Raw genomic sequence first — 27,485 nt, forward strand, 5'->3', positions numbered from 1 at the left:
ACTCCTTTGGAGTGTATTTTTATGCCAAAGCTGCCCCTTGGTTATTTCTGGGACTCCAGGTCTGCTTTACACGCTCATGCCTTCTCCCCGCCTCAGCGTGTTTATTTGAGTCCTGTCGTGTGTCACATGGCGGCTGGCCTTCTGTTTCCAGGGTAACGTGGGGTCAGTGTGCTATTGTTTTCTTGAGGCCGTTGTCACCTGTGGACTCGTGTCCCCTGGGAGGGCTGGCTGCTCTCTCTGCCACGCCTGGGGCCGCCTGGGGCATCAGGAGGGTCACCGGCTCTCCCCCCATTCCATCCCGGGGCCACCACGTGCTGCACCTCATCCCCCAGCCCCACCTTCCTGGAAAGCTCCCTGGGTCCTTTTCTTCCTTTTCCCAGTAGCAGGTGCACCCACTAGAGGCCAGAGGCCCCAGTCTGTGCAAGTGAACCACCCACAGCACCAGTTTAGGGAAGCAGGCTGGGAGGAGGCACGCCTGTGCCGGGGCAGCGAGCGGCCCTGCTCCCGGACCCAGGGCGATGCTGCAGGAACAGGAGCTGTGTGTGTGACCTCGCAGAGTGGTTACAGGAGCCCGACCACCAGGCAGCCCTGCACGCGGGGGACCACAGCAGCCTGGCACCACCTGCCACGCAGCCACCGGACTGAGGGTTCTCAGCGGGGACATGGGTGGCGGCAGCCACCGATGGGCACCCTCCCACCTGGCCCTCAGAAGCAGTGCTGACCTCTTCGGCTGACCGAGCCCCGGGGCGCTTGTTCGTCCTGGGATGAGGCCCTGACGGAGATCCCTGGGGGGCACACAGAAGATGAATCAGGAGAATGGGAGACGTGACCATATTTAGGTCCCAGGCCGGTAAAGAGTCATTGTCACTGGTCCACCCAGCAGCCCAGCAGGAAGTGGGCTCCTCTGCTGAGTAAAAAAGTGGAAACGCCACAGAGGTCACGAGACTCACCCAAGCTGGTCCACCAGAGGCCAGATTCCCCCTCAGGACTACAGAGAGGCCAGAGGTGCTGTTTTTCTGCGTGTTAGCATCTCCAGTAAATGGCAAATGCCTCCCGCCCTTGCCCTCCCCCCAGCATCATCACGTGGCTGGGCAAGCTCTCTATGGGTCCTTGGTCCTGGGGGACCCTCTTCAATGCAGCCACTTGGGAGGACAGCCATTTGCCATCCCAGTCTTTCACCCCCAATCCAGGCTTTCCCTTGGGCTTAGGGGTTGTGCCTTTATGGCTCCCGGGCAGAACTGCAGGGGTTTCAGGTGAGAGGAAACCAGGTATGGTTTCACAGGTGACCTCCCAGGTCTCATCAGCTGCTTTCCTTGGGGGCCTAAGGACCCAGCCGCAAAGGCACATGGGAGGGCCCCTCTGAGGGCCAAGAACTCAGCATTCAGCACGATGGCTGGAGCCAAGGAATCTTTTTTTATTAGCGCCACACCTGTGGCACATGGAGGTTCCCAGGATAGGGGTCCAATTGGAGCTACGGCTGCCAGCCTGCACCACAGCCGTAGCAACACCAGATCCTTAACCCACTGAGCGAGGCCAGGGATCAAACCCACAACGTCATGGTTCCTAGTCAGATTCGTTGCCACTGCGCCATGATGGGAAGTCCTGGAGTCAAGGAATCTTTAAGCACCGTGCCTGTATCTCCAAAGCTATTTTTTATAAAGAATTTCTATGACATATGAGGTACATTTACACTTTATTGGGAAGAAAACAGAAAAGATAGATAAGCTAAGAAAAGAAGATAAGCAAAAGCAGAGTTCCTTTGCGATGCAGTGGGTTAAGGATCCGGGGTTGTCACTGCAGCAGCTCAGGAAGCTGCCATGGCACAGATGCGATTCCCAGCCCTGGAACATGCTACAGGCACAACCAAAAAAAAAAAAAAAAAGAGCAAGAGAGAGAAAGAGAATATGATAAGCAAAAGAAAAAGAATCCTCTCTCAAGTTGCTTCCCCCAGACATCCATTCATATTTTAGCTTTTAGGTAAAACTTCTGCAAGTTGATTTACTGGTAAGTACGTGAAGCCCATTCTGGAAATTCTGTCACAGCTCTAGCGTCTCAGGAAAGAGCCAGCCAAGGAAAGAGTGTTTTACGCTCTTCCATTGCCCTGATTCCCCTGAAAACGTCTACAGCAAAGTCTGCCCAGAGATAAATAAGCAAGCCAGACTCAAAGTCCTTCTATACCTGCAGCTTGATGGCACCTGGGCTCAGAATCCCAAGGAAATTGTCACACTGGAGAAAGTGATGCTTTGCTACATCCTTGGTTAATTTTATGTGTCAGTGTGGCTTGCCTTTGGTGTCCAGTGTTTGGTCCAACACCAGTCTAGAGGTTGCTGTGAAAGTGATTTTTGGGTGAGATTAAAGGTGGGCCTGGTCTAATCAGTGGAAGCCCTTAACGAGGAAAAAGACTGAAGTTCCCCAGGAAAGGGAATTCTGCCTCCAGAGGGCCTGCAGACTCAAGCTGCAAGATCAGCTCTTCCCTGGTCTCCAGCCTACTGGCTGCCCGAAGATTTCAGACTTACTAGGCCCAAAGTCGCATGAGCCAATTCCATAAAATGCCTCTCTCTCCCCCTCTCTTCTCCTGAACACACACACACCCTCTTGGTCCTGTTTCTCGGCAGAACTCTGATTAGCACACAGCTCCCACAGAGTAAAAGCCTCATCCAAAGTCTCTCAAATCATCGCATCTGAAGCTTCGAAACCAGCTGGACGGGAGCCTGGAGACACCCCTGCTTTGGGTCCCGAGGGCAGGGCTAGGTTCCCGGAGCCGCTTCCTCTTAGGGCAGGAAGAGACCCCACAGCTGCCCCCCCGCCTCTCACTGCAACTCCATCTCACTCAGGCCTCTGGCTTCAACCCCAGCTTTCTAACCTGCAGACGAGGGCTGCAACATTTTCCCGAGAATCTGGATTTTCAGATGCCGTCCACATCCGCAGACACCCTCTACTTCAGCAAGAGCTTTGCAGGGAACTGAAGATTCCACTCACCACGGCCGATGGATCAGCAGCTACAACTCGGGCAATTCCCCAGGCTCCCTTTGTGTCCGATTGTGTGTTTCCAGGAGTCCAGGCGAATCCCATGTTTAAGAAACACAAGGACCAAAACCACAGACTCTAGTTTTTTTCTAGGAACAAGAGCCAGAAAGAAACATGTCACCAGTCACTCAGACACATTTATGGAGTGTCGCATATTTTCCCTGGGCTGTCCTGACAAAGGACAACAGGCAAGGTGGCTTAGAAAGACCCAAATGCATTCTCTCACCGCTCAGGAGGACAGAAGCCCCAAATCAAGGCATCAGCAGGCTTGGTTCCTTCCGGAGGCTCCAAGGGGGAAACTGCCTGATGCTTCTCCCCAGTTTCAGTGGCTGCTGGAGCCCTTGACCTCATGCCTGGGCTTGTGGCTGCGTCCCTGCCGTCCTGCCTCCATTTCCACGTCACCTTCCTCCTCGTGTCTCTGCCCATCTACCCTCTTGTAAGGGCACCAGTGACTGTATTCAGGGCCCCTTTACTCCAGAGTGAGCTCATCTTCACAAATGCCATCTGCCGAGATCTTATTTCCAAAAACGTCACATCTGAGCTTCCAGGTGGATGTGAATCTGGGAGGGACACTATTGAACCCGCTCTGGAGCACGATTGTGGTCCAAATACCCAAACCAAGACCATCCATCATCACGCTACTTCCTAGCGCCCGCTGCGTGCCTGGCAAACTGTAAACATGCAGAGATCTCAAAACGGCGAGGTTTGGAGTGCCCCCTGTGGCTCAGTGGGTTAGGAATCTGACTCGTTTCCATGAGGACGTCGGTTCAATCCCTGGCCCCTCTCAGTGTGTTAAGGATCCAGGGTTGCTGTGAGCTGTGGGGTAGGTACGGCCCTAAAAAGAAAAAAAAAGAATCTTCTAGCTTCATCCCGGAGAGCGGGTCCTCACTGCTCATCCCGGAGGACAGGCCCCCCCCCGGCCCACAGCAGCCCGGCGCCCACGGAGCCTCCTCCCCAGGATGGAGGGGGGCAGGCGCCAGGGTGGCTCCCGGTGGCCACGCACCAGTGACCTCTCTGAGCTTCCGTCTGGACCAGGAGCTGCACATCGCACCGTTCAGGAGGTGCCCACGGCCTCTCCAGCCCTGATTCCGACTAGAGCCTGCAGCGCCCACAGCTTATGGCTCTGGACACATGAGACCGAGGGAGCAGGGCCACACGTGCCCCACGTGCTGGCCAATCAGAGCTTCACCGAGCCCTGGGAAGCCCTCCTCTGGGACAAGGAGGGTCCGTAGATCCCACATATGTGCGGTTCCAGAAGCCAGCCTGTGGTCTTCCCTCAAGGGGCTGAGGGTCACCCTGTGTGGTGAACGCCTAGCCCACACCTGTTACGGTGTTCTAGAGACACAGATGAGGGAGCAGCAGACTGCGGCCCACGGGCCAAACCCGGCCCCTGGCATTCTCGTAAAGAACACCTGGCAGACACCCCACCTTGGCTAGCCATCTCAAATGAAGTGGCTGATTGTGTGCTAAGGGGGCAGGCGGGCCACTGCAGCAGGGACCCTCTGGCCCCCATGCCGAGTGGGTGGGGGTGGGAGACCACCAGGCAAAGGGCCCTGCTGGCGGGCGCCCTCGCACCAGCCTTGACTCAGGGTCTCGGGCCTCTGCCGGGACCTGCCTCCTCCGGCCCCCGTGGCCCTGCTACCTGGGCCCCTCCCATCCTTCCTCGGCCCACCTGGCCTCTTCCCCCCTCACCCAGGTGCGCGCATCTTCTCCGGGATGTTCACGGCCACCTGTGTTCTGTTCGCACCTGTGTTCAGGTCTACGGCCAAGGCCTCTCTGGGGAGTTCCAGAAGCACCGAGCGGCACCTGGCCGCCCCGCAGGCTCCTCCGCCCCTGCCAGCCCTAAAATCAGCTTTCCTCCTGTCCCCACAGCTCCCGGGAAGCCCACCGCCCACAAAAGCTTCATCGCCAAGAACAGGCAGCAGTGGGAGGACGGGGAGCCCCTTGTGACTGACCTTTGGAGGCCAGGAGCTGCTCTGGAGCTTTCCTAGAAGCCTGACAGGGGCGGGAGGAGGGCCGCCCTGGCCGCTCACACCTCCGAGGGGACCGGCCCTGCGCTCCTCCTGGGGGTGAGCTCCCTCAGACCACACTCAACGGCACTCGGCTCACCTTGGATGTCACCTGTAACTATTCACCATACAAACGGGTTCCGGTCTCAGGTGCAAGATTAGTGGTACAATAAGAGGCAGCTACTTTAAGTATACAGATTTTTTAAGAACTTAAGGACATGGGTGTTCATTGAAAAGAGAAGATTCAAAATGCCTGGGTCTGGGAGTTCGTGCAATGGCACAGAGCTTTAAGAATCCTACCGAAGGGAGTTCCCATTGTGGTGTATCCATGAGGATGTGGGTTTGATCCCTGGCCCGCGTTGCTCTGGCTGTGGCTGTGGCCAGCAGCTGTGGCTCCAGTTTGTCCCCTAGCCTGAGAACTTCTGTATGCCGTGGGTGTAGCCCTAAAAAGAAAGGAAAAAAGAATCCTACTGCAGCGGCTTGGGTCACTGCAAAGGCTCAAGTTCGATTCCCAGCCAGGTACACTGGGTTAAGGAGCCAGCATTGCTGCAGCTGTGGTGTAGGTTGCAAAGGTGGCTCAGATTCAGTCCCTGGCCTGGGGAACTTCCAAGTGCTGCAGGTGTGACCACAAAAAATTGGAAAAATAAAGAGCAAAATGCATGAGTCCAATGAATCTACCCAGAACATTTGGGAGAAGAACACGAGAAGGAAATACATGGCAGGTGACTAAGGATTGGCTTCTCTGATATTATGGATACGTTTTTCGCATTTTTCTGTATGTGCTAAATTACTTTCAAATATAAAGAAACTGCTTCTATAATAAAAATAAACTAGTTTCTTATTTATTTTTTAACAGAAATATATGTATTTATCATTGTAATAAACTTGTTCAAGCATTAATTGTATCCACTCTGGAAAAGCTTAGGAAAAAATATTTTAAGTGATGGAAACAGGATGAAAGGGGCTTGCATGTAATGAACACAGCTATGGAGAGCCACGTAGGCAACGGACCAGGCCTGGGAAGGGTTACGAGGGCCTCAAAGAGCTGGAGAGGCTTGGGCGACCTGTCCCTTCTCCTTTCCACTGGAAACCCTGACTTAAAGGAGAAGGGGGGAGCGGCCGCAGGGTCACCTCTGTGTCAGCCTTCTGGAGGGCTCAGTGATGCCTGGACCAGCGGCGCCTGACTCCGCAGTCTGCCCAAAGCATGAAGGAGGGACGCTAATGTGTTTTAAAACCACTCAGCCCCAAATGAAATTACATAACCCAGGAAGAGCCAAATCACATCACTGATGAGAGATTTTGAAAAAAAAAAATAGAAGAAAAAAGGAAAAGTCTCTCTTATGACGCTGCCCAGTGAGGAAGGCGGGCGGGGAGGGACGGGTGGGTGCCAGGGTGGGCTCCTTCCTCTGGGGCTATAAAAGGGTGAGCTGGCTCCCACTGGGTCACCACTCCGGCCACAGCGCTCGCCAGCCCCGTGGGAACCTCGGTGAGTAGCTCACAGGTGCTGGAGGGCTCAGGGTCCCTGACAGCCACCCTCCACCCGCCCCCAACCCCCCACCCCCGCAAACCTTCCCCCCTGTCCTGGCAGCCAGAACCAGCACGGCGGGGAGTGAGGGGTGGACAGAAGGGGCAGCCAGCTCACCCACTGTGCGTTTGAGGGCCACCCCTGCCTGCTGGCCCCGGGGCACAGGACTGTCTACAGAGGAGACAGAGGGTCAAGCTGTCCAGACCACCCCACTAGGAATGCAGACCGGGAACCCCCCCAGGACAGAAAACCTCCCACTGTCTGGAGCTGGAGGAAGGTCCTGGATAAGGAACCAGATGCCTACACCTCCGGGTTCTCCTGAGATGCCCTCCACCCAGCAGGGGTTCCAGCCCAGGGGGAGGAACAGTCAGCTGGGCCTCCAACGGCGTGCATCTCTTCATCACTCTGTTTCAAAGATGGCACCTCCATTTCCTCCAAGGCGGAGACCCCTGCCACTGCTTGTGACACCCCAGCATGCCCCTAAAAAGGAGAGGGGTGGGTCTTTTAAATCTCTCAGATGGAGACCACTTTCCGTGCGGGGCTCAGGGAGGCTGGAGAGCCAAGGTAGGCAGAGAGGCCCTCCCCAAAGGAGGCAGACTCTCTGGCATCTTCCAATGGTTTCTGAAGTGCCAAGGGTGGGGCCCCTGCAGGAGGAGTTGCCAAGTCTGCAGAACGGATGCTCTGCCCCAGCAGGGTGAGGAGTGGGTTCTCTGGGTGCCTCCACCGACCGCAGCATCCTCTTCCCGCCAGCTGGGCTCGGTGGGGGCACGTCCACCTGCTGCAGGTTGATCTTGGAGACTCGGTGGCTTGGATCTGGGGTCATGGGGAGGGTGAGTGCTCTAGGTAAGAACACAGTGCCCTGCTGTCAGCTGACCTTCTCCAGCGGGCACAGGGCAGGATGGAGCCCGGCCGAGTGAGGAAAAGAGCCCCGCACCGGGGTCCAGGCTCGGCATCCCCAGCACCCCCACCCCCTGCCTGTCTCCATCTCTGCAGCAACCCTGGGCTCCTCCAGGGGGTCCCGCCCAGCCTGCCCGCCTCTGCCCCCCCACCCCCCGCTGAGGACTGGATGCACACACACAGCGGTGCAGGGGCCTCCCGCACTCACACAGACACAGACAGACAGACGGGGGCAGCCCCAAGACAGCCAGCGCTCCACACCCACGCTCATAGACCTCCCAGGTGACTTCTGATGATATTGGGTTCATGCCCACAGGACCGAACCCGGCAGAGTCTGGCACGTGCGGTCACCTCATTTAATGCTCGCTGCAAAGGAGAGAGGGGATGGGGCCCGGGGAGCAGATCTGTGCAGAGCCAGGTCTGCCCTGGCTTCTGGGCTCACTCCCAGCCCAGCCCGGCCAGCACGCTGCCTGCACTTGTGCATAAACACATGCACACCCTCTCACCTACACAGACACATGGCCTGTTGCACACGTGTGTGCACACACACTCTCAAGTGCACATGCATACGTGCACATCCCCCCGACACACGCACTGCGCCTGCATCGCCTGCAGCTCCGAGCTCTGTGCACACACACCCTCATGCGGGCGACGTCCCTTCTGCCCCAGGTGCACCTGCCTGTCTGGGATCCCACCTCGAGCGAGGAACCAGGGGATGAAGGCGTTGGGGACCTGGCTCCTGGGCCTGCTGCTGCTGGGCCTGGCCCTGCGGGGCGCTGCGAACCGAGCCCACCAGCACTCCATGGAGATCCGCAGTGAGTGCCAGACCCCCACCCGCCCCCCACCTCTCCACCCCCGGGGTCCCAGATGGGGCCTGGCCCCCTCCCGAGCTGGGGCAATGTCCTCGCTAAGTGCCCCAGAGCCGGAGGTTTGGCCTTCTGTTCCTCAACCTCTCCCCAACGTGCCCTGCCCTGCACGCGGGGGAGGGTTTGTTTCTCACCAGGACAGCCAGGGGCTAAGGCCACTTTGCCCGTGAGAGGGGCTGGGGGGACAGGAAGGGAAGGGGAATTCATCCCGGGGTGAGTTTGAATTCCCGTCTCCTGGAGACACCCTACCACCCAGAAATGGCCTGGCCAGGCCCCCCCCCTGGCTGCCCCCACAGTGCAGGGGGGTCCCAGCATGGCCTGGGCCTCTGGGCAGTGCCCACAGCAGCACAGCCCGGGGCACGTGCATTCATGCTCTATGCTCACCGCTCCCAGCGCCAGACATCAATCCTGCCTGGTACACGGGCCGCGGGATCCGGCCTGTGGGCCGCTTCGGCCGGAGGAGAGCCGTGCTGGGGGACGGACGGAAGCCTGGCCTCGGACACCTGCCAGCCTGCTTGCCTCTGGCAGGAGGCGCTGAGCCCGCTCACAGGGGCTGACAGCCTGCTCATCCAGGGGGAGCTCCCGGAGCTGCCCCTCCTCTACAGGCTACTGTCCCTTCAGTCCTAATAAAAGCAGCTGGCCTTCTCCACGTGTGTCTGTGTGGTGACAAAGTGGGAGGTACTTTCCTTCCTGGGACCTTAGCCCAGTAGGGCTCTCAGAGCCCAGCACCCAGAGGTGCCAGGACTTGGCCAGGGGCACCCAGCACAGAGTTAGGGGCACCGGGACGTGCTGGGTCATCTGCACCCTGTACCAACCCTCCCCCAAGCTGCCCTGAATGGCTGCCGAGGCTGGGCACTGCACAAGGCCGCTGTGCATGAGGCCCCAGAGGAGGGCAGCACAGCCCCTCAGCCTGACCTGTCCCTCTCTCTGTCCTAGTCCTTTTGCCCCCCTGTTGGTCCTCGGAGGAGAAAAAAAAGCATGGGTTGCTTGTTTCCAATACTCTAGGTTCAAGTATTTCCCGCCCACGTTGCATCCCTTTGCTGCCTGTTTCAAATCCCTCGGGCCTGTCTCTGGGTCCAGCCTCAGATGTAACTCACTTTGGTGCTGGGACCACTCGCCACTAACTGGGCAACTGTGCCCAGCCCCTAACTTCTCTGAGCCTCGGAATTGAGGGTTGTAATATCCGAGTCATTCCTGAGCTCAGGTTGGCCCAGCACCTGCACGCCAGCCGACACGTGTAGATGCTTCATGAATGAAAACCCCCTTCCCCAGGGCACCCCCCCTCCCCTGTCCAGTGCTGGGGTGGGGGTGGCCAGGTTTAACCAGTTGCTTCTGAGCCCAGAGCTCAGTGCCTGTCAGGCCTTTTTCTGCAGGGTCTCCTGCCCTGACTCCAGGACTCCCTCTGTCCATCCACACTCAGGAGGGCTCAGGACATGAGTCCCGTAGGACCCCAGAGTCCCCACTCCAAATCCAGAAGGCGGGTGGCCAGCTGGAGAAGGCTGAACTAGCCCAGACCACCCAGGCGGGGCTTCCCAGCCACAGGGAGGCTGGAAGTGGGTCAGGGGCAGAAGTCCAGTCTGCTCCCAGGAGAGCTCCTGCTGCACTGACACCCCCACTGCCAGGGGGGGATAGTGCACTTGGGGGCAGGAGAGGGGCAGGGCCTGCTCCCAAGGGGGCAAGTGCTGGGCCAGGCCTGGAGGAGTGGAGAGCCCAGGAGAGCAGTTTGGTGGCTCTTTGAAAACAAAACATCGAGGAGGTACCCTTGTGGTTCAGTGGGTTAAGAACCCAACTATTCTCCCTGAGGACTCAGGTTCGATCCTTGGCCTCAGTGGGTTAAGGATCTGGCAGTGCCATGAGCTGCACTGTAGGTCAAAGATGCAGCTTGGATCCCTCGTTGATGTGGCTGTGGCATAGGCCTGCATTTGCAGTTCTGATTCGACCCTGGCCTTCCATATGATGCAGGTGCAGCCCTAAAAAGAGAGAGAGAGAGAAAGAGAGAAAGAAAGAAAGAAAGAAAGAAAGAGAGAAAGAGAGAGAGAGAGAGAGAGAGAGACAGAAAGAAAGAAAGAAAGAAAGAAAGAAAGAAAGAAAGAAAGAAAGAAAGAAAGAGAGAGAGAGAGAGAGAGAGAGAGAAAGAAAGAAAGAAAGGGAAGAAAGAGAAAGAAAGAAAGAAGGAAAGAAAGAGAAAGGAAGGAAGGAAGGGAGGAAGGAAGGGAGGGAGGGAGGGAGGGGGAAAGGGAGAAAGAGAGGAGGAGAAGAAGAGAAACAGGCAAGGAAGAAGGAAAGGAAAAGGAGAGGAGAAGGGAAGAGTTATACCCCCCACTCCTGGCACACACCCCAAAGAACTGAGAACAGGTGCCCAAACAAATACGTGCACAGCAACGTTCTCCACAGCAGCACAATTCTCAACATCCAAAAAGGGAGAAAACATCCATGGGTAGACGAATGGATAGACTACATGTGGTCTGTCCTTACAATGGGCTCTTGCTGGGCCACGAAAAGGAACAAAGTTTGTCCACATGCTCCCACGTGGGTGAACCTTGAAAACGCGATGCAAAGTGGAATAAGCCAGACACGTAAGGCTCCACAGTGTAAGATTCCACTTCTCCGCAAGGTCCAGACGAGGCAAATCCACGGAGACAGAGAGCAGGTGGGGGCTTGCCGGGGCAGGGGGGGGGGCCCGCTCCAGGGGTACCGGGTTTCCTTCTGGGGGATGAACGTGTCTGGGGAATGGACCGAGGTGGTGGAGGTGCTGAACGCCACTCAGCTGAACGCTTTAAACAAGAGTTTGCAGCCCTGCGTGAGGCAGACGTGGAATCATCCGTGTGGCAGAGGCCCCAGGTTCCAGCCACCGGGACCGTGGTACCCTGTCAGGGCAGCCCCGGGAAACTAACACATCTTCTGAGCCCAGGAGCGCAGAGGTGGAAGATTTTATGTCTCCTACAACTTCTTATGAAAGTTTTCAAACATACCAGGAAGTTCAAAAAATACTGCAGGGACATCCACACACCTTCCACTTAGCTTCCAAGATGACCACTGCAGCTGCCTTCGCCCCCCTCCCGCCTGCCCTCTCTCTCCCGTTGGGACGTAAGCTGGGGATATCCAGTGTCCCCAAGAGACTTCAGCATCTTTCTCCTCAAATTGAGAACAATCTCCTGCCTAACCACACAATTATTATCATGCCTAAAACATTTCGTAATAAATCCATAATATGATCTAGTTTTTAGCTCATACTCCAAAAAAAAATCCCAAATATGGCAAGAAAATCTTAGTTGTCTTTCTTGTTTTTCAGGCTCCAGTCCGAATTCAGGGTTGCGGTTAGTTGGTTCTCATCGGTCCCTCATCATCGTATTTTGTCCCGACATTGACTTTCACCAGAGACCAGACGGTACCTTGTAGGACGGTTGGCGTGTGTGGGGCTTGGGGACTGCCCCCCACGGTGCTGCTCCATTGTTCTTCTGTGCCCGTGTTTCCCATCGGCTGAGTGGTGGCTAGATTCGGTATCACCGAGGGCACCAATGCTCTGTGTCTTTCCATCCATCACATCCATCAGGTGACAAGTCGGGGCCTTCAGCTGAGAGGACCCCTGGACTGTAAAAGTCTCTCGGTTTCCTCATCTGCTCATGACACCCTCGGCAGAGGTTCAGGGGCCCATGACAGTAGCCTGTTCCCCAAAGAGCTCACCGCCAGTGACGTACACCCGCTGGGGGTCCCGTGGGGTCGCGCAGCGGGGCTTCTCTCATTCCTCCCACGTTTATGAGTGGGATTCCTCTAAAGGAATAGTTCTCTCCCTGCCTTTCACGTCCTCTGTTTTCTCCTTTTTGTTCAAAACCTTACAAATCATTGTTGATGCTCAAATTGTCCTAAATTTGGCCATGAGACCCCCCAAAAGGGAGTAAGTTTTAAAAGAAAAAGAATGGATTCCCCCGTTTGCCCCTCTGGGCAAAGGGGGCTCTTCCGGAATGGGGTCGGGGGTCGGCTGGAGAAGGCACTAGAAACAGAGGGGTGAGAAAGGCAACGGTCACAGCCAAGACAGCTGGTTGTCCCAGACGCCGCTTCTCAACCTCTCTGTGCCTCCACCACGAGCACACGCGCGCACGCACCTACACATGTGCACACACACCTACACGTGTGCGCGCACACGCATGTGCATACACGTGCGCGCGTGCGCGCTCCCATACACACACCAGCTGGTGAGAAAGGTTGACGCAGCTTCCCCGGCTACGGGAAGGACCGGGAGTTCTCAGGCCAGCCTCCCCCAGGACCATTTATCCTGAAGAATCTGCCCTGAACACCTGCCAACCCCTCCCGCCAGGCCCCACCCCCAGCCCCAGCCCCACCCCCGCCCCTCCGGCCCAGGATGGGCCGAGATCCGGTGGTGAAGCACTGATACAGAGAGAGGCTCCCACGAACGTCTGTGGGGGGTTGGGGGCTGGAGACTTTCTAGAACAACCTGACTTTTCTTTACATCGCTGGGAAAATTGGCTTCTGTCCTCTCGTGGGACGTGTTTGTCAAGTGCCTGGCCGGTCCCAGACATTGTTCAGGCACCGGGAAGCCCACGGGAGGCAGGACAGACGGAACCCCTACCCTCATGGCAAAGCCCCCCATCTCTGAGGATTAGGTCACGGGAGGGCTAGAACTCCCAGGGCCCAAGCCGCGCTGCAGACGGATCAGCCAGAGCCTCTGGTGGGTGCGGAGATGCTGCCTGTGGAGGCTCCCGGGTGATTCCAGGGCAGGATTGAGCCCCACCTGCCTCGTGGGGGAGGAGGGGAAGGAAAGGGGCAGTCACTCCCAGGCGATGGGGAACCCAGGCTCCGGGACCACAAGGCACCCCATCCCACCTTGGGGGGATGGGACTGAAAGGGCGCCCCGTGGCAAGGATGGAAGGATGCTTTAAGAATAAATTGTAGCACAGTGATCCTGGCCTGACAAGACGGGAGGAAAGCAATCAGATATATGGGCATCCTCCAGATACTATTATTTCCCCATTTCCTATTTCCTCTCCAACACAGGAGAAACTCCCCTGAAAGCCTTGCCTCATCCGGGGAGTAAAGCTGACCCAAACAAAGACCGGGAGCCGTGGGCTTCGCCTTCAGCGATACTGCAGCGCCACCTCGCGGCCAAGGGCAACCTCAGCCTCCTTAGTGGGTCCTGCCCTTTGCGGTGGAGGGGGCGGGGGGGCGGTCACAGACCTGCTACGAGGAATTGAGGGCAGAGAGCACGAGGACCCAGCACGGTAAAGCAGGCTCACACCTCGCGAACTTCATCCACGAGGGAACCGCCGTATGAAAAACCTAACTGCAGCCAGAAAGTGCAGCAGTCAGTTGTCAGGCGTCACCTGGAAATTGTCTAAGACTGATGCCATGGGAGCGCTGTGTGGACGTCAAGGAGCTGGGCGCCAAGGGGAAGGATGCCTCGCAGGTGTCCCGTTGATGCTTACAGCTGCCACAGGGAAAGCCCCTTTTTCAGAGGGGATAACGTCGTCTCATTTAAAACTCCATCCCTCTGCACCAGTCTCAGGGGCCGAAACCAGCATCACCTCGCACAGCAGCCACCTTCACATGGCCGCTGGCTCACCTCCCAGAAGGGCCATGGGGGCCTCTCTCTAAGGCAGGAAGGAGGCGAGCACATAATGACATGTGAGCATCACGAAGGTGTCCTGTGCCGGCCGCCTGGGTCCCTGTTATCTACTCATCACAAACCCCCCCAGAGGACATGCGGGAACAATCCCCCATGGTACCAACTACCAAAGACCACGGGATAGAGAAAGGTTTACTTTTTGGAGAAAAACGCGTCCACGGTACAACTTACCCCTCGGGCGGACAGCCTGAGTCCTCATGCCCGAAGGCATCATTTCATCAGAGGGGAGGGGCCTGGCGCCCCACCCCCACCCCAGTTGCCCTCTGTGCTGCTGGGGGACCTCACAGAGATCCAGTGACGATGGGCCCAGCCCTGCGACCGTCCCTCCACCTCTCCCTGGCACTGCCAGCTCCACCTGGGCCTGCTCTGTCCTCTTCCATCTCCGGGGGCAAGTTCCTGCCCGACACCAAATACGTGCTGGGTGAAGGCAGTTTTCCCACTCTCGCTTTGCCTCCGACCTTTTCAACCCTCGGTGTCTGATGGCCAGGCAGCCAAGGGGCCACATCCTGGGCCTCCGAGGTTCAGTCTGTATCTGGCGTCTGGGGGACGGAGCCACTGGATGTGGGCCCTTCTCTTGAAGGATTCCCGCCAGCTCTGGGAGCAGGTAATTCAGGGGGATGCCAGCTTCCAGAGCCGCCGGGACTCAGGAACAAGCCAGCATCGACGGCGAATCGGGATAAGTATCTGGTCAACACGGAGCGGGCAGGGCCCGGGCTGGGGGCCTCCTCCCCACAGCCCCTCCTGGAGAGGCTGCTTCTAGCGGGCGCAGCATCTGGCCTGCCCCGAGGGCCTCTGGTTCAGATCCAGCTGTGCGTCTCTCTGCTGCTGCTGGTCCTCCTTCCTCTCTTCTCTGCGCCAAAGCTCCTGGGCTGTGCAGGACAGACGGAGGGGGCTTGGTGGGCAGGAAAGTCCCCCAGCCCAGCATGTGCCCTCCGCAGCCCCCCCACCCCCCACCGCGACATTTTCCCAAAGTCACAAAACATGGGCCCTGGGGCCCTGCTCACTTTGCAGCCCCTGGGGACATTCTGCTGGGTCCCAGGACAGCCAGAGAAGATGCAGCGATGGGCCACCCCTGCTCCGGGGCAGGGTTCACTCACCAATGGCGCCGAAGGCCTCGGTCACCTGGTGGTTCAGCTTGGCCGAGGTTTCCATGAACAGCAGCCCCTTGCTCTCGGCAAACTCCTTCCCCTCCTGAGGGAAATGGCCAGGAAAAGCCCACGTCGACCACCCAAGTTTCCTAAGAGCGCTTAGAGGCCTTCTAACAGAAGACCCAAGAAAGACCCAGAAGCAGTGGCACCAGTGGGGAACCTCATTCCTGGAGCCCTGTTCCGGGGGGGTGGGGGGGTCGTGGATCAGGAGGCCCAGGCCGGGGGCAGGGCAGGGAGGGCGGGAGCTGGCTGGAAGGGCTTCCTGAGCCAGACGTGCCCGGCAGAGTGGGAGGCCGCTGTCCTGGGCGAGCTCCCCGTCTCCACACCCTCGGGCACCTGTGGGCTCTGATTCTAAGTGAGAGATGAATGGGGCGGCCTGGCAGGAGCCCCCCTGGGCCCTTTCTGGGGACCCCCGCCCAGGGGTCAGGCCTTGGAAGGAAGGCTGGAGGGGGCAAGGGCGGGCTGGAAAATACCAGGGCTGCTCGTGTGGCCGAGAAGGGGAGATGTGGCCGTGGCCGTGGCCGAGCCCCAAAGTCGGGGTAAGGGAGGACCTGGGGCCTCCTACGCAGGCCCCTCACCTCTGGGCTCTCCTAGGAGGAACAGGGCTCAGGCCCCAGACAGTCCTGCCTGACGCTGAGCAGACAGAGGGCTGTACCCACAGCCTCACACCCAGTGGTGCCCACTCCCCACCCCACCCCCACCATGGGCCCTCAGAGCTTTATGTGCCCCGAGCCTCTCTGCCAGTTCCCGAACACAGAGAGATGGGGGCGGCATTATCTCTGTTTTAAAGGCCGAAGCGGGGTCCCCGTTGTGGCGCAGCAGAAACGAATCCGACTAAGAACCATGAGGTTGCGGGTTCGATCCCTGGCCTTGCTCAGTGGGTTAAGGATCCAGTGTTGCCATGAGCTGTGGTGTAGGTCACAGACGCAGCTCGGATCCCGCGTTGCTGTGGCTCTGGCGTAGGCTGGCAGCAACAGCTCCAATTCAACCCCTAGCCTGGGAACCTCCACATGCGGGTGCAAAAGACAAAAGTTAATAAATTAAAAAAAAATAAAGGCCAAGGCGACCAGCTACAGTGGGGAGACTTGGTGACTTCACATGAATGAAACCCAAATATCCCCCCTGGCCCCACTAGCCTGCGGGCTCCAGCTGGGGTGAGTTTGTCCTCAGGTCCACTGGGTCCCTACAGGGCAGGTCCCCCATCCTCCGACTGTCCGTTGGTCCTTGAGATACCCCGAGACAGGTGCACGGTTAGCCCCCCCCAGGAGAATGCACACGTCCAGGGCGGAGGATTTGGCCCCTAAATTCATTCCCCAGCACAAGGAAGCAGGGCCCCTCGGGAAACGACTGATTCCAGGGCCACAGCAGAGGAAGGACAGGGGAGGGCAGCACGGTGTGGAGAGCCAGGACGTAAGGAAGAGCACAAAGGATAACGGGGCGAGGCGACAGGATGCGAAGGGCCAGGGGCCAGCGGGGGCGGGGCGCTCAGAACCAAGTCCGCTTTGCCTGGGCCAGAGGGCACGAGGGGGAGAACCCATCAGATCTGAGCTTGACCTGGCCGGTGGTTAAGCATGCTGTGTGAATGGCTGGTCGTTTCCTGGTTTGATCATCATTCTGTGTTTTGTAAGATTTGAACAACTGGGGAAAAGCAAGGGGAAGGGCAGACAGGAATTTTTGGTACTATCTTTGCAACAATGTTTATAATTCTGAAGTTATTTTACGATGGAAAGCCCCAGGAGTTCCCTGGCGGCCTAGCTGGTTAAGGATCTGGCATTGTCCCTGCTGTGGCTTAGGTCCCTGCTGGGGCATGGGTTCAATCCCTGGCCTGGGAACCTTCGCATGCCTCAGGCACAGCTAAGAAGAGAAGAGAAGAGAAAAAAGAAAAGAAAAGAAAAGAAGGTGAAAAGCCCCCACATTAATGTGAAAGCTGCACTTTCCCCAGGTTGGCGGGGCCTCGGCCCAGGGTCTTTTGGGTCTGCGGCCCTTTGCCCACCGCCCCCCAAGGCCCAGCCACGCTCATGGAGCTGAGCAAAGACAAGGCCAGGCTAGGTCTGGGGGCCCCGGGGTCTACAGCTCAGACCCCAGGATGGCCGTGTCTGCGCAGTCTCAGCCACAGGGTCTCCCGCCCACAGGCTAGTGGGGTCCTGGGAGAGGAGGCACCTCTTGCCCTGAGCTGGCACCCCCCTCTCCTGGTCTCCACCCCCAGGCCCTGTCCCCCTGCTCAGCCTGACCACGCAGCGCAGGTCCCCACTCCAGAAACTCAAGGCTGCCCAGAATAGGGCCCCCAACTCCAACACCCCCGCCACTGGGGTCTCTGCTTCCCCCCAGCCACCTGCCTCCCCCCACTTCCCCAGGGAGCCCGCCCTGCAACCCAGTGCCCTGCCCTCCCCTCCCACTCCTGCTCTCCACCCCCGCCACAGCCTCCCCTGAGGCCCGCCCCCAACACGCAACCCCCCCACACACATATACACTCACAGACACCACCTGTGCACATACACCCCCCACACCCCCCCGCATACACAGACACCACCTGACACCGCCTCTACACAGGTGGGTGTAGGCATACAGCATACACACCCTACACCCACACCCCATAAACACACACATGCACACACCAGAAGCCCCCTCCCTGCTCGAATCTCCCCAGATCAGGGCTTTTTGTTTTGTTTTTTGTCGCCTTGGTGGGGCACATGGACGTTCCCAGGCTAGGGGTTACACCACAGCAACAGCAAGGCAGGATCTGAGCCACATCTGGGACCTGCACCAGAGCTCACGGCAACGCCAGATCCCCGACCCGCTGAGCAAACCCAGGGATCAAACCTGGATCCGAGTTGGGTTCGTTAGGGAACCCCCCCCAGAACTGGAATTTGGGACTGTCGGTCCCTTGGTCAGTTCCTAGCAGAGGAACCTGGCTGCACCCTTCTGCCCCCTCGAACAGTTTGTTGAACGTGAGGTTAAACACGTGAAACCCCCAGGACAAAGGAGGGGGGGTTGGGAAGGGTCGGGTTTCCTTCTGGAAACTGTTCTCTGCCCTGCCCCCCTCTTCTGGCCCTCGGGGGCTGTGCTGGTGCTCACAGCTCCCCCCACGGCCGGGGGGTGACCCCTCTGGGTCTGATCTTCCCAGCAGAGACCACAGCCTTTGCCCAGAAGGGAAATTAAAGCGGGACACATGGCGGCGGGGGGAGGGGGGAGTGGGCGTGTGTGTTTGCCCGCCCCCATCGGGGACCCCAGAAGGGCTCCAGTCCCACCTCAAAGGCCACCTCCCGCTCCTTGCCAAGGTCCAGCTTGTTGCCAACCAGCATCACCACCACGTCTCCCAGGCGGAACTCCTCCTCCAGGTCCTTCAGCCACTGCTGCGCCTTGAGGAAGGAATCCTGAGAAAGGAACGGGGACCATCGGGCAGGCCCGGTGGTCCTCCTCTCCCCCCGCGCCCCGCGCCCCCCGCCCCAGGAAAGAAAAGGCAGGTGTCAGAAGAGGCCACCCCGTGCAAAACACACGACCCAGCCGATCCACCCAGGGGCTCATGACTGATGGATGGGGGCGCTCTGCTCCCGGTGTTCTGGGAGGACCACAGAGGGACACAAACCCAGCCAGACAGCAGGAGGGCTGGTCAGGGAGGGCTTCCTGGAGGAGGTGACCGGCTTTCACTGAAGGATTCTCTACCGGTCGTCAAGGATTTTAAGAGACCCCAGCCCAGGCCGGTCACAGAAAGCCTTCAGAAGGCTGCCTCCCCTCCTGGGAGGACAGAAAGGCACAGGTTGCGAAGGAGGGCGGGGAATCGCCCAGGTGAGCCTCACCTTCCTGGTGACGTCATACACCACAAGCGCAGCGTTGGCGCCCCTGAAGTAGAGGTGGCAGACACTGTGGTACTTCTCCTGGCCGGCCGTGTCCCAGATCTCCAGCTTCAGAGACGCAGCCCCCAAATCCACCACCTTGGTGAAGAAGGCACCTGGAACGGAAGCCCAGAGGGAGCTCACGCCCAGCACCGGTCTTCACCCGCTGCTCAGCCTGGGCCTGCGCGAGCCCCAGGGCAGCAAGCCGGGGCCGGGGCGCTGAGCAAACTCCTCTTGTGGAAGATGGCACTTTCCAGAAAAAGCCAAGTGTCACGAGGAACTGGCTGTTGAGCTTTGCAGATTCCACAGAGGCTTTGGGCAGCGAGATAAACTCGCAGGGTCCTAACTTAGAATCCTCTGTGTGCAGTGTGGAAGGGGTCTCACACAACCAGGGGTCCCACACGGCCTTGCGGGTGTCCAGGGAGGCAGTGGGCACATGGATGGTCACACTGGCTTCTCCGATGCCTTCTGGCCTCCTGCTTACCTCCCGGCCTCACCCACATGTCTCCCTGCCCACCTCCCTCCTCCACCCACCTCTCCACTGAGCACCCTTCCTCCCCCTGCCCCCACACGCTCCCCGGGTCTTTGTGAATCAGCCCTGGGGGTGCTGCTGGGCCCCCCTCCCTTCCCCGGGACGGATCCATCACGTCCCCCTGCTCCCACACCTGGTGCACAGGTGGCCTCCTGTGTTCTCACCTGTTACCCCAGGGGACAGTGAGCACCTGGACAGCAGGGACTTTCATTCATTCATGCCCCTGCTTGATACCTACACACAGGGAAAGACCCACCCCAAACCTTTCATTTGACATATTGGACAATGCGCTGTTCGTTGGAAGATGGTTTTCCCCTTAGCGCAGGGTTCTAAAGCGACGTGACTCTAAGATAGTCATTTAGTAACGATGAGATGTTCCGCCCCCAGGATGTAAACTGGCATAACTACCATGGAAACCAGCACGGAGGTTTCTGAAACAACTAAAAGTGGGGTTGCCCTGCGATCCAGCAACCCCAGTCCTGGGCATCTGTCCAGACAAACCCTGCACCCCAGTGTTCATTGCAGCACCACTCACAACGGCCAACACATGGAGACAACCTAAATGCCCATCAACAGATGAATGGATAAGGAAGGTGTGGTCTATATACACACTGGAATATTACTCAGCCATAAAAAAGCGTGAAATGATGCCTCTTGCAGCAACATGGATTATCATACTAAGTGAGGTAAGTCAGACCAGACAAAGAAAGACAAACAGCATATGAGATCACCATATATGTGGAATCTCAAATGACGCAAATGAACCTACCTACAAAACAGAAACAGACTCACAGACAGAACAGACTTGTGGTTGCCAGGGGGGAGGGGGTGGGGAGAAATTCTAGATCATCTCATCTCAGGGTCTTTAACTAGTCAGATCTGCAACCCTTTCCCCAACACAGCCCCATTCACGAGGGATTAGGATGTGCACGTATCTTCCAGGGGACACAAATCCACCCACTACGGACTGAGGAGAAGAGGAGCATCTGGGCTGAGGGTTCTAGCCCAGTGCTGGTAAGACCACGACTGACTCTCATGAGAATCTAGACTCTCAAGTGGAAGGCGCCCACCGGGTCCTCTGCTGGCACATCCCGCATTTTTCTGCTTGGCCACAAACGAAGTCAATTCACCGCCCAGGTGCATTGGACTGAACAACCGTGTCCTCCCCAAATTCCTGTGTTGAAGCCCTAACTGTCCACGTGATGATGAAGGAGCTGGCGCCCTTGGGAGGTGGTCAGGGTTAAATGAGGTCGTGAGGGTGGGGCCCTGAGGATGGGGTTCGTGCCCTTGTAAGAACGTACTGCCTCTTTCTCTGGTTCTTTCTGTGTCTCTTTCTCTGTGTGTCTTTCTGTCTCTGTCTCTCTCCCTCTGTCTCTCGCTCTGTCTGTCTCTGTCTCCTTCTCTCTCTCTCTCCCTCTCCCCCTCTCTCACTCTCTCTTTCTCCCCCATCCTGTGGAAGCATAAAGAAGAGGCCACGTAGGCACAGAGCCAGTTACCAAGATGGCAGCGACTCGTAACCCAAGAAAAGAGGCCTCGGAACGAAACCTACATCTCCAGCCCCTCAAGCGTGGCCATCCAGCCTTCAGAACTGGGACGCGGTCTGCGGAGTCTTGTCATGACATGACAGCCCGAGCAGATCACGACACCAAGTCCAGCAGAAGTGCCGTCTTTAGCTCAGCCATGGGACTGACAGCTCCCAGCCCACACGGGGCTCCCGTCTGGTCAGAGCAGGACAGACGTCTCATTAGGACCGGAGACGCCGTGAGGGTGAAGGTCAGGCATGGGCCTTGGACGGAGGTTTATCAGCGGCACGAACTTTGTGCGCTGGCTTAAACCTTTGCAATCCCAGCCTCCTCTCCTTTACCACAAGTCCACAGGGCCCCTCTCCCCAGGTGGGTGTCGAACTCGAGAGGAAGGAGAGAAGGGGCAGGGTCTGGCCCATGATGTCCCCTCCCTCCACCTCCCCCGGGGACAGGTCTTTTATCCACCTCCTTGTCTGCAGGTCGGATCACACTTCCGAGCTGGATTTTGTTTTCCTCCTAAAAGTCATCACTGCCGGGTAACGGACGGGCATAAGCTCAGGTTTACCCCTCCATTCACAAGCTTAGCTTCTGGTCGTTTCCTTTTCTACTCAGAAAATGACGGTTGAGGTTGAGTTTAAATCAGTGTAAAATCTGGGTTTCCCATCGTGGTGCAGCAGAAACGAATCTGACGAGGAACCATGAGGTTGTGGGTTCGATCCCTGGCCTTGCTCAGTGGGTTAAGGATCCGGTGTTGCCGTGAGCTGTGGTGTAGGTTGCAGATGCAGCTATGATTCAACCCCTAGCCTGGGAACCTCCATATGCTGCAGGTGCAGCTATAAAAAGCAAAAAAAAAAAAAAAAAAAGAAAGAAAGAAAAGAAAAAGACCCCAGGGCCACCTGGCCCTCGGTTTTATGTGGTGCCCCAGCTCTGGCCTCAACACAGGAGCCCCAGCAGCAGGGACACTGGGACGCCCCCTCTCCATCCTCGGGAAGTGCCTCCCACTTGGTGAACTGAAACGACCCCCGGTGAGCAAGGAAGGACAAGAGAATTCACTGGGGGCTGTTCTGCAGTTGCATTTTGTGGCTCCAAATTGAAAGGTGTCTCCACTGAATGTTAACACAAGGAAAAGTTTCGCTTTTTCTCCCTTTTAATTAAAATAAACAGCTGATCCTGCTCACTGGCGCCCTCTCTGCAGCATTCATATTTTGGTAAAGTTCTGAGCTGCCTTCTGTCTGGAGGAACATGACAGGCAGGTGGCAAGACTCCTCAGGGACACCTGGGCTCAGGTAAAGCTCCGTCTGGCAGGAAAGGGAGGCTGGAAGTCCACACACTTGGTGCCTTTCCTGCCCAGGCAGCACCCCCGACCCCCGCCGTCCAAAATCATTTCAGCTTCTGCCGGCAGCTCTGCACTCGAGCACTAGATGCAGCCATCCCTCCAAAGATGTCACTAAGAAGGTGCCAGGCGGGGAAATGGGCCAGAGTTTGCCCCGCTGGGCTGGGTTGTGTCTGGTCCCAGGATGGGAGGTCTGGAGGTGGGAGGGGGGGCTCGGTGCGACCTTCGGAAGCTCTTGGTGGTCCCAGTCCCCAGCCACAGAGACTCTTTTTAGAGCTGCCCACCTCCCCTGCCAGGCTTCCCCTGCATCTCTCTCGGGGTGGCCAGGAGTTCCTGGGGGGTGGGAGGGGTCTGGCCTCCCCGCCAGCACCTGAGCTCCAGGAGGCTGCCCTCACTGCTGCTCTGGCTCTGCTCTGGGTGTGCGAGTCTGTCCCCGCCTGTCACTGGTAGGGCCCGGCTTCCTCTGGCTGGAAGGGGTCTTGCCGCAACCAGCTGGAACCCTGTGCTACCTCCTGCCCTGCTCTGCAGAGCCCTGCCCAGCGCTGCTGATCCATGATTTGACGTCCTGGTCCGCCTTTCCCAGAGCCCCCCGCCCCCCGCCCAACCTCACAGGAAAAGCCTGTGCATCCCTGTTTCACAGGTGAAAAGAGGGAGATGGGAGCCCCTGCCCTCGGCCAACCCCTCCTTTGATCATTCAGCTTCCTGGAGGCCAAGCCCCGCCACGCACCACCACCCACCACATTCTGCCAGCTACGTGCGCCCCCCAACCCCCGCCCTCATCCTCCCCCAGGCTCTGCCCCGCTGCTCACCCCCCATGAGGCCAGAGCCTCCGGGACAAAGAAATGGATGTGCCTTCAAAGGGACACGCAGATTGCCTCCCTTAGATTAAAGGGACATGCACGCTCCATCTGTTCATTCTGAAAATAAATTTAATCCAATACAGATAAAAGAATTAATGAGGACACTAAAGTTTGTAAAAAGGTCTGTTTCCTTTGTGAACCGTATTTACATTGTGAATAAAGTGAAAAAAAGGAACATCTGGAGTTCCCATTGTGGCTCAGCAGGTTAAGTATCTAACACAGTGTCTTTGAGGATGCAGGTTCGAGCCCCGGCCTCACCCAGTGGGTTAAGGGTCTGGCATTGCCACAAGCTTGTGACCACAAGTAAGTCACAGATGTGGCTTGGATCTGGCGTGGCTGTGGCTGTGGTGCAGGCTGTCAGCTACAGCTCTGATTCGACCCCTAGCCTGGGGACTTCCATATGCTGTAGGCGTGGCCCTAAAAAGAAAAAACAAACAAACAAAAAAAGGAGCATTGAAAAACTCAGGTGATATATCATGTTGCAGTGTCTACTTAAATGTCTGATACTATAATCTGACCATGTGGACAACAGAGTACTTGTTCTCTCACTCTTTGGATTTTTCTTCTCTGCCACCCACTCTGAAACCCCGCAGGGAGTTTCTATACCAGCCCTTGGTGAGCATCTGCGTAATTTCATTGCAGCTCAAGATTTGACTTAACGAGGTTAACTAGCAGAGCCCTCCTGCCTCTGGTAGCCGTTAACTCAACTCCTCAGGGACCTGTGATCGCCACCCATCCAAGACAAACACGCCTGCGGGATAAGGGTTACGCTTACGGTGACTCTAAGATGTTACGTCTGGGTGAAATTAAATTTCTCTATTTTCAAAATCGACATCCGGCCATGTTCAGAGAGTTTAGAAGATTAAAATTTCCTGGAAATGAATTTGTTTGGGGGAATTATCTGATAACCTAAGAATGCCACCATTAGAAACCATTTTTTTCCTTTATTAAATGTTTTAGGGCCACACCCGAGACATATGGAAGTTCCCAGGCCAGGGGTTGCATCCGAGCTACAGCTGCCGGCCTCCACCACAGCCACAGCCACGGGGAATCCGAGCCGTGTCCGTGACCTACACCACAGCTCATGGCGGTGCCAGATCCTTAACCCCCTGAGCGACGCCAGGGATCAAACCTACATCCTCTTGGACACAAGTTGGATTCTTAACCCACTGAGCCACAATGGGAATTCTGAAATTTCTTCATTGTTATCTGAAACAAAGTTGATTAAAATATTCAGCTAGAAAAAATAAACAAATAAATAACAAATAAATAGAAGTTAGGATATATTTATAATAATATAATAAATATAACAACATAATAATTAATCAAAGTTTAGAATATATGTGGGTGAATATTATAACATGATAAGTAGTATCATTTATTTATTCTTATCATAATGTAATAAATCTAATAATATCCACCTCCAAAGGGTGTAGTAACATCACAGGGTCTGCGAGGCGTGTGAAGTGGACAGGGCAATGTAGGTGAGGGAGGGATTCAGCTCCTAAAACAAAGCAGGGCTGGTCTACGTCCCCTCCACCCAGCTCCGTGGCACATAGTAGGTGCTCAGTAAGGAGGCTGGGGGCTAATTGAAAGAAGGACGGCTAAACTCAGCCAGAGGGGGCTGTGGCCACAACGCTGGTCTACACTGGCTGTCCTCTGCCCCCACGCCTTCCCACCCGCAGCCCAGGGAAGCCCAAGTCAGAGCGAAGGCACCAGCCCCGGGGCTGAGGTGGAGTCCTGGGGGGGACAAGCTGGGCCTGGGGGAGGGGCAGTGCCAGGAGGAGGATGGCCGGAGCAGGCAGAGGACCAGGAGTGGACAAGGCGCACCCATGCCTGCCCCCCAAGCAGACACCCCCACCTCAGCCCAAGTCCGTGCAACTTCCCAACCCTCACAGAACCCCTGAAAGAGGGCGGGGTGACTTGGACAGCTGGGAGAGGGTGACGGCTTGTTGCAACTGAAGGAACCGGTTGTCCAGTACAGGGGCAGGGGACAGGCCTTCTGGCTTCTCGCTTGGGAAAGTGATGGAACTTGCCCAGAACTCCTTTCCTTCCATGCCAATACAGAGGGCCAGCAGGCCCAGTTTGGCTCTGTGCCAATGGGGCCTACTGTGCCCCAAGGTAGGTCGGGTTGCAGGCCTCACTGGGCCCATTGAGCCAAGATCACGGCTTACAGTGAGCCCCCAGGCCGCCTTCCTCGTCCTCTGCACACCTGCTGGAGCCCATGCCCTGGCCGCCCGGTACACTTGGGCTCTGGGCTGGCTCTCACAGACTCAGAGCAGGGAAGGGAGCCTCAGCTTTCAGGGGAAGGGTCTGTAGGCTTCAAGGGCTGTACTGCCAACCTTTCCTCTGTGGGGCGGGGAGGGGGACGGTGCAGCATTGAGAGAATAAGAGGTCACTGCTCATCACTGCCCTTCCGGAGTAAAAGCAGCCACAGAGGATACACGTGAGTGAGGCCGTGTTCCCATAAAACCTTACCTGACCCCCAAATCTGGATCCCATACACTCACACCCAGGCGCTCGATCCTCCATGTCCCACAGTCGTGAATGAATAAGGGAGTGAATGAGGGAGTGAATGAATGATTGGGTGAGAGAATGACTGAGTGAATGAATGAGTGAGAGAATGAATGAGTGAATGAAGGACTGAATGAGTGAATGAATGAGTGAGGGAATGAATGATTGGGTGATGGACTGAAGGGGTGAGTGGCTGATGGAGGGAATGAGTGCATGAATGAGTGAGCGAGCGAATGAATGAGTGAATGAATGAGTGAGCGAGCGAATGAATGAGTGAATGAATGAGTGAGCGAGCAAATGAATGAGTGAATGAATGAGTGAGAGAATGACTGAGTGAATGAAGGACTGAATGAGTGCATGAATGAGCGAGCGAGTGACTGAGTGAAAGAACGAATGAATGAGTGGGTGAATGAGGGAGGGAGGGAATGAGAGGAAGACTGAGGGATGAATGAGGGAATGAAGAGGGAATGAATGAGTGAATGCAAAATGGCTTATCCCCGGCAGAGTCCAAATGTGAAACCAAAGCTTTCAGTCTGAGTCCGGTGTCTCCACCACGCCGCCCCCTCCCAGGAGAATTGGTACAAAGCCCGAGTTGGGTTCCCCATTTTCCTATTTTCAGCGGGAAACAGGGGTTTTCACCACCACCCCCCTAGCATGCGAAGGAGGCCGCACGTCCACAGATGCTCCAAAGACCTTCCCCTTTGAAAACCATGTTTAGCCTCTTTAAGAAGTGCAGGGAGTGGGGGGGGGTCCCTCTCCCTGCCACCCCTTCCTACAGCAACCCCCCTCCCCCAAATCCAGACCAGGCAGGTAAACCCAGTCCAGGCAGAGAGAGGGCAGCTTTAACAGGAGGGTAACCAGCCAGGGTGAAGCCTGGCTTGTTAGGGGGCTGAGTGGCAGAGCCTGGGGGCGGGGGGCTTCTTCTGGGCTCCCCCTTCCCGGGCACAGTCCCTCCCACAGCCAACCCTCTGTCCCTGCATCTCCACCCCCGCAGACTCCAGCTGAGCTGAAACCTGGCCGAGTTCTGCATCCCCTGTGCGGACCTCCTGCTCTCCCTGCCAGGCCATGTGGGAAACTCGCAGGGTCGGCGGCCCGGGCTTCTCCGCCCGGGGGGACTAACGAGGGATGCTGTCGATCACTTACATCCCACCGTCGGCAGGATGCTCTTGAAGTCATTCTTCACATACCGGAGAGCCAAGCTGGACTTGCCCACAGAGCCACTGCCCAGGAGAACCAGCTTGAAGACGCAGGGCTGGCTCGGGGCGGTCCCGGGGCAGGGAGCCCCATCTGCCTGCGCCATGCCCTGCAGAGAGACAGCGTGGGGACGAGGTTGAGTGTCTGATGCCAGTTCATCTGAGCAAGTTCACCCCAGCACGCCGCCACCCTGGTCGAATACAGACAGCCTTGAGTGGGACGGTGCTCCCCAGACTGGCCACCCCCGGCCACTCCCACCCCGCCTCCCCATCTGGAAAGCGGGTGGACCACAGCTGTGGTCGAGGTCTGTCGTGAGGTGCTGCAGTGCGGGGCTATAGCTTGGACGGCGTGTCCGTGGCGCCTGGCGGAGGCCAGTGCACAAAGAACGACGACGTCGCACCCCGCCCCGAAAGGATCAGGGGCTCGCCTCATACTGACTCACTGTCCCCATTACTTCTCACTTTTGAAAAACCCGTGACTGTTTTCAAAAAGAACCTGAAGCGCCTGAAAGGGACAGCAGCCTCTCAGTCGTGGTTCATGGATTAAACGTGGTGTTTCAGGAAAACCTATCTACCAAAAAGGT

The 27,485-nt window shown here is 57.1% G+C and overlaps 1 protein-coding gene and 1 long non-coding RNA gene across 8 annotated transcripts in view; both read right to left on the bottom strand.

Annotated features, from left to right (window-relative positions):
* Positions 1–1,718: 1,718 nt before the first annotated feature.
* On the bottom strand, positions 1,719–3,787 carry LOC125122315 (uncharacterized). The gene is made up of 3 exons (XR_007133767.1): positions 3,254–3,787; positions 2,864–3,116; positions 1,719–1,851 (listed from the first exon to the last, which is right to left on the bottom strand). It is a non-coding gene; the product is annotated as an uncharacterized LOC125122315 (long non-coding RNA).
* A 10,292-nt stretch (positions 3,788–14,079) lies between these two features.
* Positions 14,080–27,485, bottom strand: part of RAB17 (RAB17, member RAS oncogene family) — a 36,435-nt gene continuing 23,029 nt past the window's right edge. For 4 of the 7 annotated variants that reach the window (XM_047773858.1, XM_047773855.1, XM_047773856.1 and 1 more), the window contains 5 exons: positions 26,852–27,011; positions 18,911–19,062; positions 18,362–18,487; positions 15,063–15,156; positions 14,080–14,834 (listed from right to left, as the gene is read on the bottom strand). In XM_047773858.1, the coding sequence (XP_047629814.1) occupies positions 14,722–14,834; positions 15,063–15,156; positions 18,362–18,487; positions 18,911–19,062; positions 26,852–27,008 (642 nt within the window). In that variant the 5' untranslated portion in view covers positions 27,009–27,011 and the 3' untranslated portion in view covers positions 14,080–14,721. The remainder of the gene's footprint in view (positions 14,835–15,062; positions 15,157–18,361; positions 18,488–18,910; positions 19,063–26,851; positions 27,012–27,485) is intronic. The other 3 variants (XM_047773860.1, XM_047773862.1, XM_047773861.1) reach the window with 1 other exon arrangement.

This window comes from Phacochoerus africanus, chromosome 3, assembly GCF_016906955.1.
Source record: "Phacochoerus africanus isolate WHEZ1 chromosome 3, ROS_Pafr_v1, whole genome shotgun sequence".
Lineage (NCBI taxonomy): Eukaryota > Metazoa > Chordata > Mammalia > Artiodactyla > Suidae > Phacochoerus > Phacochoerus africanus.